This window comes from Schistocerca cancellata, chromosome 9 (assembly GCF_023864275.1).
Source record: "Schistocerca cancellata isolate TAMUIC-IGC-003103 chromosome 9, iqSchCanc2.1, whole genome shotgun sequence".
Classification (NCBI taxonomy): Eukaryota; Metazoa; Arthropoda; class Insecta; order Orthoptera; family Acrididae; genus Schistocerca; species Schistocerca cancellata.
Window position 1 is genome coordinate 48189256 of NC_064634.1, and position 14171 is coordinate 48203426.

At 40.5% G+C, this 14171-nt stretch overlaps 1 protein-coding gene across 1 annotated transcript in view; it reads right to left on the minus strand.

Annotated features, from left to right (window-relative positions):
- LOC126101176 (fasciclin-3-like) overlaps positions 1-7921 on the minus strand; it is a 146721-nt gene extending 138800 nt beyond the window's left edge. Inside the window, exons 1-3 of the mRNA XM_049911874.1 lie at positions 7888-7921; positions 7686-7837; positions 2084-2258 (exon numbers count right to left, since the gene is read on the minus strand). Of these exons, the coding sequence (XP_049767831.1) occupies positions 2084-2258; positions 7686-7837; positions 7888-7921 (361 nt within the window). The remainder of the gene's footprint in view (positions 1-2083; positions 2259-7685; positions 7838-7887) is intronic.
- Positions 7922-14171: the final 6250 nt, after the last annotated feature.

The window sequence follows — 14171 nt, forward strand, 5'->3', positions numbered from 1 at the left end:
AAACTTTGTGAAAGCCATGGACAAAACTTACGTGGGTTCATGTACTTGTGAGAGAAGTTTCCATGATAAGGGAAGCAAAAATAAAGGGAGGAGGAATATTTGTAGGATTGCAAGTTAGGGAATTAACTTCTGATGAACATTTCCTTGATTTGTGAGTGATATTGCACCTGGACATTACTCAAATGGAAGAGCATGATCAAGGCAAATGAAGTACCACAATGTTGTCTGATGATTGCTAGTCCTTATGAAGTGATATTCCTGAGAGAAGGTATCATGGGAAATCAAGATGCAAATACTTCAGGTGTGATTCTATACTTTTCTTTGCTCTTATGCTACTAATTTCTTCTATTCCTTTGTGTATTGCAGATTTTTTTCTGTTGTTCACATCTGGATGTGTTGTTGTAAGAGTGTGTCATTTTGGCAGATAGAAATAACACACATGCCATAGGGAGAATTTCCAAAAATCATTATTACATGAAAATTGAAGTCAGTACAGAAATTATGAAACCTGATCTGGAGCCAGGGGCAAATTGTCTATAAGAAACAGTTCAGACAACAGAAACTCCAGGTTAGAATATCAACAATACTGATATCCACTGAGTTGCAGACAGGCACAACAAAAACAATGTTACAGATTACAGCTTTTGGCCAATGCCTTATTCAGCAAATAAAAGACAAACACATTCACACAAGCAAGCACACCTCACAGAGGCACGACTGCTACCACCATCAGCTCCCACCTGCTGGAACATGTGTATGTTTTCTTTGCTGTAGAAGGTTTTGGCCACAAGCTATAATCTATAAGAGTCCTTTTCTTTTGCTCGTCTGCAGTTCAATGGGTCATGTGTATGGTGAGAAGCAGTGCATAATGTTCATTTAGCTGTAAAAGAAATTCTTTTTGTTGACCACCGTTATTCGTATTATTTGTGAGATCATTCACAGTTGTGTCAAATGTTTCTCCAATCCATTTTATTTCTTACTTTCAGACAAATCATTCTGCAAAACATTTGACATCAAATTCAATTTATTTTTATTTATTTATTTTTTTGTTTCCAAGTTTTGTTCAGAAAGCATAATACCTAATTTGTACATTCCCTGTACAAAAATTCTACCTCAAAACACTAAGTTTTTCCTAATCACCATATTACTTTCCAGCAATTAAATTCATTCTGCAAAATGTTCACACTGGTTAAATCAATACCCCACTTGACTTTTTCTGACTCTTCATTGGGCTATGAAAATTCAGAGAAAATCCACTGTGTAATTTCTAAGGAGTCTTGTTTTTGCTCCAGTCAAACATCTGACCAAAACAACTGCTCAAGTATTCCTTCTGTGCTTGATGAAGTTTCAAAGTAGTACAAAGATTGGCAAATTGCTTTAGATATTCAGAAATGTAAAACTGCACACTACTCAAAACAAAACAATGTAAGGCTCCTTCATAGGTACAGCAGGTGACTGACTTTGGTTCAGTGATAGAAAAGGCTCTTTCATAGGTAAAGCAGGTAACTGACTTTGGTTCAGTGATAGAATACTAGGAAAATGCAATGTCTACAAAGGAGTTTGCTAACAAAACACTCATGTGATCCATCCTAAATATGCATAAGTATTTGGTACAAGTACCAAATAGGACTATTAATGGATACTGAACGTATACAAAGAAGAGCAGCACAAATGCTCTTTTGTTTGACTCGTGGCAGAGTGTCATGGAGATGCCAGGAAAACTGACCAGGCAGATGCTTGAAGGAAGACACCTATAATCCCACAAACACCTTCTTTGAAGGTTTCAAGCACAAGCTTTAAGTGAGGAATCTAGCAACATACAACCTCCCACACACCACTCCCATACGCATCATGAAAATAAGGTTAGACTAGTTACAGCAGACACAAAGGTATTTGAGCAAACATCTTTCTGTTGCTCCATGCATTAATTAAATGAGAATGAGAATGAATACTGCTACACTGGAAAGAACAGTCTGCCATAAACTTCACTGTAGTTTTCTAAGTATAGACGCAGATGCAGAGAAGGAAGGGGGTGGCACGGGAGGATAAGGAAAGAAGTGGCGGGCAGGAAGAGTATACTCACGGGCGACAGTGATGATGGCGGTCTCCACCAGCTCTTCTGCACTCTGAGCATTTCCCATGGTGCACTTCCAAACACCGTTGTCACGGTCTGACGCCCGTTGGAGCATCATGCCGCACTGGCCCTTCTCGTAGCCTTCACCGTAGTAGACGGGATCCCCAGGGGGTGTCACTTTCGTCTGCTAAACAGAGTTACTCTTGTAGCACGTGGCAGATGGTTTATGATGATTGATATACACAATGAAATATGATGTTGTTGTTGTGTTTGGTGATGGTGGTGTTTTTTTTTTGTGTGTGTGCGTGTGCATTTAGCTTAAGAAGGAGGACCTTTTTGACTGAAAGCAAAAAGTTTAGCCATCTTTTCACTGTGTCTTTCTGTGGCTCAATGCTTCCTCTATGTAGTGAGTAGCAAGTACTCTTTTCATACTGTTGTTATTCCATTCTGAATTTCCCAACGTTTAAAAAAATTAAGAATGTATTCTGGTAACAATGAATCATGCTGTCCAACTCATCACTGCAAAAAATACGAATGTTCTAGGAGCCATGCCATACCAGGGAACTGACTGGTTGTAAGTGCCAATACAAAAGTTTTTGTATCAAGTACCATTAATATTGAGGTACTAAGTCATATTTCTGACAATACAAGGACAGCAGTAATGTTTTAAGGATTAGAACAGGAGGAACAAAAACCATTTTGAATGTCTTTTAAATTCTTACAAGATAATCCAAGGAAAGAATACCAGTATTGGCTTCTAGTTCTTACACACCACCATTCTTGGTGTCAGTTGTTACAAAGTCGTGCTGTTGAAGTAATGGAAACATTGTCAACAGGTCTTTCTGTTGTGAAACTGATAAACATGGCTGGTCTTTCAGATGTAATATGACATGCTATACATGTCATGGTCTTTTCTCTTTTGAATAATTGACATTTTTTTCATTCTTCTGTTTCAGTTTAAGAACTGTTATACAGCTATTTGAGATGGATGAGTGTCAGACAATTTAATCATATTGCGTTTGGAGATCTTACACATGCCTGCACCGACAACAGAGTTTCAGCAGCATCTTTAAAATCGACAAATAAGTCAGTTGCATGAATTGGAATTACATGGAATGAGTCCACAGCTCTAGCTGACCCAACAACCTTATGTGGAATAAAGGTGTTGGTTACCTTTCTTTGTTTCTATAATTGCAAAATATATGTTGCAGCTCTAAAAGTTATGCCCATTCACCAAAAACTTGTGTGTTATCTCTTCAAACATTCCAAGACTAAATGGAAGAGACCTTGATGGATGGCACTTGGGACTCCATTCAGAAGTACTGCTTGGCACAAACACCATGTGCCATCTAGCAATGAATGTTGAAGCATGATTTGACACTTGGAACTCTTGTGCCTCTTCATCTAAGAGTAGCACTTGCAATCTATGTCCTCAATTATTTACTGCATGTACTCCAGTCTCTGTCTTCCTCTATAGTTTTTATTCTTTACAGCTCCCTCTGGTACAATGGAAGTTATTCCCTATCTCTTAACACCCTAATGTCTGAACAATTGACCTAACATTCTGTCTCCCCCTTCTTGTCACTCGTTTTCCATACGTTCCTTACTCTCCAATTCTGTGCAGAACCACCACATCTCTTACCTTATCAGTCCACCTCATTTTCAACATTATTTCATAGAACCACATCTCAAATGCTTCGATTCTCTTCTGTTCCAATTTTCCCACCGTCCCTGTTTCACTACCATACAATACTGTGCTCCAGACACACATTCTCACAAAATTCTTTCTCAAATTAAGATCTATGTTGGATACTAATAGATTTCTCTTGGCCATGAATGCCCGTTTTGCCAGTGCTAGTATGCTTTTCATGTCCTCCATGCTCTGCCTATTATAAGTATTTTGCTGCTCAGGTAGCAGAATATCTTAACTGCTTCTACTTCTTTACACTTCTGATGTCAAGTTTAACTGTTCTCATTTCTGCTACTTCTCATTACTTTCATCTTTCTTCCATTTACTCTTAATTCACATTCTGTACTCATTACACTACTCATTCCATTCAGCAGAATCTGTAATTCTTCTTCACTTGCACTGGGGATAGTAATATCATCAACAAATCTTATCACTGATATCCTTTCACCTTGAATTTTAATTCCACTCTTGAAATTTCAGTCATTTTTTAAAAAAAATTTATGTGTAGATTGAACAGAAGGGGTAAAAGACTACATCCCTGTCTTATACCCTTTTTAATCCAAGCACTTCATTATTTGACTTCCACACTAACTATTCCCTCTTGGTTCTTCCACATATTGTATATTACCCATCTTGCCCTGTAGTTTACCCTTATTTTTCTCAGAATTTTGAACATCTTGCACCATTTGACATTGCCAAATGTGATTTCCAGGCCAATGAATCCTATGAGTGTCTTGATTTTTCTTTAGTGTTACTTCCATTATAAATCACAACTTCAGGACTGCCTCTTTGGTACCTTAATCTTTCCTACAGCTAAACTGATTGTCATCTACCACACCTTCTATTTTCTTTTCCATTCTTCTGTTTATTATTTTTGTCAGAAACTTGGATTCACTAGCTGTTAAGCTGACTGTGTGATAAGACTTCCAATTATCTGCTTTTGCAATCTTCGGAAATGTGTGGATGATGTCTTTCCAGAAGTCTGGTAGTACATTGCCAGACTCATATTTTCTACAAATCAGCGTGAATAGCCGTTTTGTTGCCACTTCCCCATTGATTTTGGAAATTATATTTGGAAATTGTAATGGAATGTTATCAATCCCTTCTGCCTTATTCGATCTTCAGTCTTCCAAAGCTCTTTTAAATTCTGATTCTGATACTGGATTACCTATCTCATCTATATTGATTTATGTTTCTTCTTCTGTCACGTCATCAGACAAGTCTTCCCCTCATAGAGGCCTTCAATGTACTCTTACCACTCATAATTTCTCTGCTCTGCATTTAACAGTGGAATGTCTGTTGCGCCCTTAATGTTAGCACCCTGGCTTTTAATTTCACCAAAGGATGTTTTGACCTTTCTATATGCTGAGTCAGTCCTGAAATTATTTCTTTTTCGATTTTTTCATAGTTTTCTTGTACAAAATTCGTGTTAGCTTCTCTGCACTTCCTACTTATTCCATTCCTAATTGACTTGTATTTCTGTATTCCTGAAGTTCCATGCATTTCCTTATTTCATCAATCAAATGAAGCATTTCTTCTGTAACTCATGGTTTCTTCACAGTTATCTTCATTGTACATGTTTTTTTTTTTTTTCAACTACTGTGATTGCCCTTTCTAGAAATGTCAATTCCTCTTCAACTGAAGCGACTACTGCACTACTCCTTATACAGTTTCTATAGCCTTGGAGACCTTCAAGCATGTCTCTTTATTCCTTAGTAATTCCACATTCCACTTTTTTGTACATTGATTCTTCCTGGCTAGTCTCTTAAACTTCAGCCAATTCTTCATCACTACTAAATTATCTGAGTCTATATCTGCTCCTGGGTATGCCTTACAATCCAGTGTCTGATTTCAGAATCTCTGCCTGACTGTGATGTAATCTAACTGAAAGCTTCCTGTGCCTCCAGGCCTTTTCCCAGTTTACCTTCTCCCCTTGTGATTCTTGAATGGAGTATTTTCCGTTACTAGCTGAAATTTGTTGCAGAACTGAATTAGTTTTTCTACTTTCTCATTCCTAGTACCAAGGTCGTACTGTCCTGTAACCCGTTCTTCTAGTCCTTCACCTACATCCACATTGGAGTTCCCATGACTATTACATTTTCACCTTCCTTTATGTACTGTATTACCCTTTCAATAAATTTGTGTATTTTGTCTCTCTCTTCATTTTCAACTTGCAATGCCAGCACACATACCTTAACTATTGTTGTCAGAGTTGGTTTGCTCTCAGTTCTGATGAGAACAAGCCTATCACTGAACTGTCCACAATAACTCATTCGTCCTATCTTGCTAGGACTTCTGTGATGAGGAAGCACGAACTCGTGATGAATGGCATCACATTCGTTTCGGCGATGAATCACAGTTCTACACTACCTTCAATGCCATTGTTGGCAATGATGATGGCGACCTAGGGAGAGGCCACAAATTGTGTGGGGTGCTGTCGGGTGTGACGTGAGACAGCAATTGAGTCTGCCCTTATGGCACAACATAAGTAATGAACAACCTGCATCGTCATGTGCTATCTTTCATGAGACAGTATCATGGTGACATTTTTCAAGAGAACAATGCTCATCCATACATGGCACGTGTGTCTATGATACGTCCGCATGATACTAAGGTACTCACGATGGCCAGAAAGATCCCAGATCTGTGCTCAATATAAACTGTGTGGGACCAGTTCGGATGTGTACTTCGTCCCAGTGCCTGTTGCCAGCGTATCAGGGACCAGTTACAACAGCAACAATTGTGGGGCAGCTTGCCTCAAGCAAGGTTAGAAGAGCTTTATCACACCCTTCCATGCATCCAGGCCAGAGTGGGTGCAATGTTGTGCTAATAAGTGGGCTCATACTGTCAAGTTCTTTGTAAATTTCACTTGCTTCTGCAATTACAAAAATAACATCACATAACCTCTCAGTCTATACAGTTTCATTTCATTACCTCCTGTGTCACTATTTTTTACCAAGCAGTGTATTTATGGATGAATAGCTCTTTTATTTCTGTGCCACACTGAGTGACTGATGGTGCATCTCATTTCTCTTTCTTGTATTATCTTTATGAATTTTACTATTGTTTTCAAACTGTGATTGATTGCTGAAAACAAACGTCACAAAGGAGTACATGTGTTGTGAGGCTGTATAAGTTTGCCCAGTAGTTTAAAGAGTTGCCTACAAGTTCTAGAACAGGCACTACACATATCCTTACTACCCACTTTTGTACAATAAACACTTTTTTCCCCTCTGTGATGATTAACACCAGAATATGATGCCGTAAGGTATTAGAGAATGAAAACTGGAAAATTATATCAACATTTTTTTTATTTTTTCATCTTTAAAATCTGATCGTATCTATAACACAAAAATTGTTTCGTTTCGGGTTGGCATTTCAGATGATCTGTAACAGGTAAATAGCTTCCAGTTCTGGTCCTTATCAGTACAAATACCTAAGAATTTACAGTAACCTATTTCATTTATCGATTATTAAGACACTGGAGAATACCTAGGAAGCTTAGAGGGCAAACACTGTAGAGTACACATCGATAGTGAGCATCAGTATCAACATAAAATAAAAAAAATAAAAAAGTGTGCCTCTTTGGAAATTATTGTCTGTTCCCCTGCCCACTATTGTTCTCGTCTTTCATGCTATGCAACTATAGCATTGCGTTATGATGACATTCCGCATAGAAGAGTTAATAAAGTATTGACGCGTATAATTCGTGGGCTCGGTACTCGAGTATCATTCGTACTAACTGTCACCCGCATCGCTACAAAATAACTGACGAAGCTAAGGGTAAGTTCTAACCCCACCCTGAAATGACGAGAATGGCAGATTGGCACCACAGCAGACGAATTCTTGACAGGCTGTACCAAACCAAAACTAGACCCACTTTCACCTTCCTCCCACCCCACAAAAAAGTGGTGTACTTACGATGGGGTTCAGGAACAAGGGTTTGCCGCCCCTGGGGGTCTCCATGCGGCAGTACACTATCGGCACGCCCGTCCGGCACATGAGTTTGACTTGATCTCCGGGAAGAACCACTTGCTCGCGTGGGTGCACCGTCGCCGTCGCTGACTGAGCACCTGTGGGAAGAACCAAAGCAACACGGCTCTCAGTACATCACACTACACACCTCGCAGCCCCCTGTGGCGTGCCGCAGGAGCCATTCGCGTTACCGTATATTAGGGATACCAACTTCTACAGCACGCCCATAAGGGACTCCAGTAGCAACTCCAAATTTTTGTTAAGAGAAGGGCACACACAATGTGGTAACCTGAAAAATTATTTCTGTCATTTTAGTGTAAAATACTGCATTAATAACTTTGAATCTACATACTACTGAGCATGTTTAAACACTTACTAAACATTCAAAATGTTAGACATTAACGTGTATTATGCTATAATAAGGCTAGTCCTTGATAAAATCATATTTGTCTATTTCTTTTGCATTAGTTCAGCATCACTTGTATTTCTGATTTTACAAGTTTCAATAAACATGTTTCTTTAATACATAATAAATATAAGTTTGCAGTACATTAGGAAATGTTTCCCATTTACTATTGTTGTTACGTTGTACCAAGCACTTACGGAAAAGTCAGTTAATCTGCTTCTTTCACAACTCCATTTCTTTTCACTGTAGAAGCAAACTTGACAAAGAGCAATCACCGTTGGTTCGGAGCTGCAGTTAGTATTGGCTCGTTTAAATAAAGCATCGTTCATTATTATCGGAACTTTTCAAACATAGAAGTATTGTTTGGTATTGTACAAACTGTATGGTTTTAAGTTGACACTTAAGCTACCGCAACGCAAACTGAAACTTAAATGCAATGTAATGTGATTTACCGCACCATGATTACGATAAATGTGTTGTGAGACAAAATCATACTTCAGATGTTATCAGCGGCATGCGTATAGCGTAACGCTGATACAGCTTTGACAAATGAGTTCCATAAGATAAATTCAACGAAAGATATTACATATTCAGTCTCGTGGAAGGTCCATACGGGATAATTTATGCAACCCTCAAATACGGGAAATTCCTTACGTGAGCGGTTGGCCAAACCAGCCGTGTAAAGACGTGTGAAAAGTAAGCAACTCTTAAAAACTCGAAGCAAAAACACATTCTTAAAGTATTTTGGTTATTGTTAAAAATGCCTATTTATTTCACCAAAAGTCTTTCGTTCTACTGAACTAAAACATGATCAGTGGCCTAGAGACAACGATATTAACAATTTTTTGTTTGGTTGTTAAACTAGAAAGACTTCGTTTAATAAGATAATGACATGTGATTCTTCGACTTTTAGCATTTTTGTCTGTTTTCTCTAACACGCGGAACTGACGTTTGCACGGGCTTTATCTGTGTCTTTGGCACTGGTTTTTCGGTCGGTTTTTACTTTCGTTTATAGTGCTAACTATTTCCTAAATGGAAAACGCGACAAATCACGGCACCGTATATGCAAACAATTATTTTTTGAAGTTTTTCTGACTAAACACACTGCTTTGCACTTCTGTGCACGTACTGTAGCCAAATTTTCTGCTTCATTCGGTGTTAAGTTCGTCTAAAATTATCCTCTCGTTCCTTGCTTGTTATATGTGTATCATATCGTTATTTAATTGTGTGCCGGCCGAAGTGGCCGAGCGGTTCTAGGCGCTGCAGTCTGGAATCGCGCGACCGCTACGGTCGCAGGTTCGCATCCTGCCTCGGGCATGGATGTGTGTGATGTCTTTAGGCTAGTTAGGTTTAAGTAGTTCTAAGTTCTAGGGGTCTGATGACCTCAGAAGTTAAGTCCCATAGCGCTCAGAGCCATTTGAACCAAAATCCTCTCTGTGTTAGGTGTAGTAAGTCAGCAGCTGAGCAAATACAGGGTGAGTCACTAAATATTGCCACTCAGAAAGTATGATAGGAACTGAAAAGTTTGTGAGACAAAAGTTGCATGGGACAACTGGGGCCATAATATGACGTTCGTTTTTTGTTGCTAGGTGGGGTCCCGTCAGAGATATGAAGGTCAACTTTCTTTTTTTAAATCGGATGCTATAGTTTGGTACTTATTTTCTGATAGCGGCTATCGAGACGAATACAATGATGCGTACCAGTAAGGTCTTTTAAGGTCAACGAAGGGCACAAAGGTGGCATGAACGTCCATTTACAGAAGGTATTCGAAGTGATGACCATTGGTATCAATGCAGTGATGCAATCTTCTTATCATGGATTGAGTGGCATTCCTTATCACATCGGGACTCATCGAAGCACGTGCTCTGACAATTCTCTCTCGCTTATCTACAGGTGCAATTCGAACGTCTTTATAAACAATGTCTTTTACGAATCTCCACAAGAAAAAAATCCAGAGGTGTCACGTCTGGCGAACGAGCCAGCCACGACACATCTCCTCCGCGTCCAATCCAACGATTTGGGAACACTCTCTTCTAGCGGTCAGCGACAATTATGCCGGACACCCATCGTGTTGATACCACATCCTGTTCCTTGTTCCTAAAGGCATTTCTTCCAATAGCAGACCTAATGTTTCTTGCAGAAATGTGGTGTACTTCCTACCATTAAGATTTCCTTCGATGAAATAGGGGCCTATAATTCTGTCCTTCAGAATCCCACACCATACACTCACCGACCACGGATTTTCGTGTGCAACTTGCCGCATCCAACATGGGTTTTTAGTTCCCCAATAATTAATGTTATGCGAATTAACATTTCCATGGTTCGCGAATTTAGCCTCGTCAGTAAATAAAATTAAAGTAATAAATGTGTCATTCCTCTGAATCTGAAGTTGATCCCATCGGTAGAATTCAATGCGACGCATACAAACTGTACCAGTTAATTGTTGGTGGGGACTGATATAGTAAGGATGATATTTATGGCGATGAAGAACACGAACAACACTACTCTGGCTCACGCCAGATTCCCTTGCGACTTGACGCGAACTAACACAAGGATCTCGAACCACAGTGGCAAGAGTACAAATTTCCTCTTTAGTAACTTTCCTTTGCCGAATATGTTTCCGAAGCGTTCAAGATCCAGTTGTTCTCAATTTATCATACACATACTTAAATATAGGACGTGTTGGGTGAGTACGTTGAGGATATCTTTCAGCGTATAAGTCTCTAGCTCTCACTGAATTTCGTTGGCATTTTCCGTAAATGAGAAGCACATCCACTTGTTCTTCGAAGGAATATATCATTCACATTCGCTCCATTCGACGATGCTAGTCTTACCGTTCCTATTGGTGTTGTATTGCGAAACCGTCGAATGGTGTTTGCATGTCAATGGCACGTTAGATGTATACGCTATTTGCACGGTATACGGGAGAGAATTGTCAGAACATGTGCCTCAATAAGTGCTGAAGTGAAAAGGAATACCACTCAATCCATGATAGGAAGATTGCAGCTCTGCATTGATACCAATGATCACCACCCCGAACATGGACGTTCATGCCACCTTTGTGACCTTCGTTGACCTTCAATGACCTTACTGTTACACATCACTGGATTCGTCTCGATAGCCGCTATCAGAAAATAAGTACCAAACTATAGCATCCCATTTAAGAAAACAAAGTTGACCTTCATATTCTGACACGACCTCACCTAGCAACAAAACACCAACGTCATATTATGGCCCCCCTTGTCCCACGCAACTTTTGTCCCACAGACTTTTCAGCTACTATCATACTTTCGGAGCTATTCTAGGTGGTAATAGTTAGTGACTCGTCCCGTATACAGGGTGTTACAAAAAGGTACGGCCAAACGTTCAGGAAAAATTCCTCACACACAAATAAAGAAAAGATGTTATGTGGACATGGGTCCGGAAACGCTTAATTTCCATGTTAGAGCTCATTTTATTTTCGTCAGTATGTGCTGTACTTCCTCGATTCACCGCCAGTTGGCCCAATTGAAGGAAGGTAATGTTGACTTCGGTGCTTGTGTTGACATGCGACTCATTGCTCTACAGTACTAGCATCAAGCACATCAGTACGTAGCATCAACAGGTTAGTGTTCATCACGAACGTGGTTTTGCAGTCAGTGCAATGTTTACAAATGCGGAGTTGGCAGATGCCCATTTGATGTATGGATTAGCACGGGGCAATAGCCGTGGCGCGGTACGTTTGTATCGAGACAGATTTCCAGAACGAAGGTGTCCCGACAGGAAGACGTTCGAAGCAATTGATCGGAACATTCCAGCCTATGACTCGCGACTGGGGAAGACTTAGAACGACGAGGACACCTGCAATGGACGAGGCAATTCTTCGTACAGTTGACGATAACCCTAATGTCAGCGTCAGAGAAGTTGCTGCTGTGCAACGTAATGTTGACCACGTCACTGTATGGAGAGTGCTACGGGAGAACCAGTTGTTTCCGTACCATGTACAGCGTGTGCAGGCACTATCAGCAGCTGATTGGCCTCCACGGGTACACTTCTCCTAATGGTTCATCCAACAATGTGTCAATCCTCATTTCAGTGCAAATGTTCTCTTTACGGATGAGGCTTCATTCCAACGTGATCAAATTGTAAATTTTCACAATCAACATGTGTGGGCTGACGAGAATCCGCACGCAATTGTACAATCACGTCATCAACACACAATTTCTGTGAACGTTTGGGCAGGCATTGTTGGTGATGTTTTGATTGGGCCCCATGTTTTTCCACCTACGCTCAATGGAGAACGTTATCATGATTTTATACGAGATACTCTACCTGTGCTGCTAGAACATGTGCCTTTACAAGTACGACACAACATGTGGTTCATGCACGATGGAGCTCGTGCACATTTCAGTCGAAGTGTTCGTACGCTTCTCAACAACAGATTCGGTGACCGATGGATTGGTAGAGGCGGACCAATTCCATGGCCTCCACGCTCTCCTGACCTCAACCCTCTTGACTTTCATTTATGGGGGCATTTGAAAGCTCTCGTCTACGCAACCCCGGTACCAAATGTAGAGACTCTTCGTGCTCGTATTATGGACGGCTGTGATGCAACACGCCATTCTCCAGGGCTGCATCAGCGCATCAGGGATTCCATGCGACGGAGGGTGGATGCTAACGGAAGACATTTTGAACATTTCCTGTAAAAAAGTGTTTGAAGTCACGCTGCTACGTTCTGTTGCTGTGTTTCCATTCCATGACTAATGTGATTTGAAGAGAAGTAATAAAATGAGCTCTAACATAGAAAGTAAGCGTTTCTGGACACATGTCCACATAACATATTTTCTTTCTTTGTGTGTGAGGAATGTTTCCTGAAAGTTTGGCCGTACCTTTTTGTAACGCCCTGTATACTGCTTTCAAACCTAAACTAGGTCTCGGATGGAAAAACAACCATACATCTCCGTAATTCACTGTCTGCACTACAAATGATGGCAGGTGACGTTCGAATATAATGAATTTCCTCGAGACAGAGAAGTTGCTGTCCATGCATCAGCACGGCTTTAGAAAGCATCGCTCCTGCGAAACGCAATTCGCCCTTTTTTCACATGATATCTTGCGAACTATGGATGAAGGGCATCAGACGGATGCCATATTCCTTGACTTCCGGAAAGCGTTTGACTCGGTGCCCCACTGCAGACTCCTAACTAAGGTACGAGCATATGGGATTGGTTCCCAAGTATGTGAGTGGCTCGAAGACTTCCTAAGTAATAGAACCCAGTACGTTGTCCCCGATGGTGGGTGTTCATCGGAGGTGAGGGTATCATCTGGAGTGCCTCAGGGAAGTGTGGTAGGTCCGATGTTGTTTTCTATCTACATAAATGATCTTTTGGATAGGATGGATAGCAAAGTGGCGCTGTTTGCTGATAATGCTATGGTGTACGGGAAGGTGTCGTCGTTGAGTGACTGTAGGAGGATACAAGATGACTTGGATAGGATTTGTGATTGGTGTAAAGAATGGCAGCTAACTCTAAATATAGATATAAATGCAAATTAATGCAGATAAATAGGCAAAAGAATCCCGTAATGTTTGAATACTCCATTAGTAGTGTAGTGCTTGACGCAGTCACGTCGATTAAATATGTGGGCGTAACATTGCAGAGCGATATGAAGTGGGACAAGCATGTAATGGCAGTTGTGGGGAAGGCGGATAGTCGTCTTCGGTTCATTGGTAGAATTTTGGGAAGATATGGTTCATCTGTAAAGGAGACTGCTTATAAAACAGTAATACGACCTATTCTTGAGTACTGCTCGAGCGTTTGGAATCCCTATCATGTCGGATTGAGGGAGGACATAGAAGCAATTCAGAGGCGGGCTGCTAGATTTGTTACTGGTAGGATTGATCATCACGCGAGTGTTACGGAAATGCTTCAGGAACTCGGGTGGGAGTCTCTAGAGGAAAGGAGACGTTCTTTTCGTGAATCGCTACTGAGGAAATTTAGAGAACCAGCATTTGAGGCTGACTGCAGTACAATTTTACGGCCGCCAAC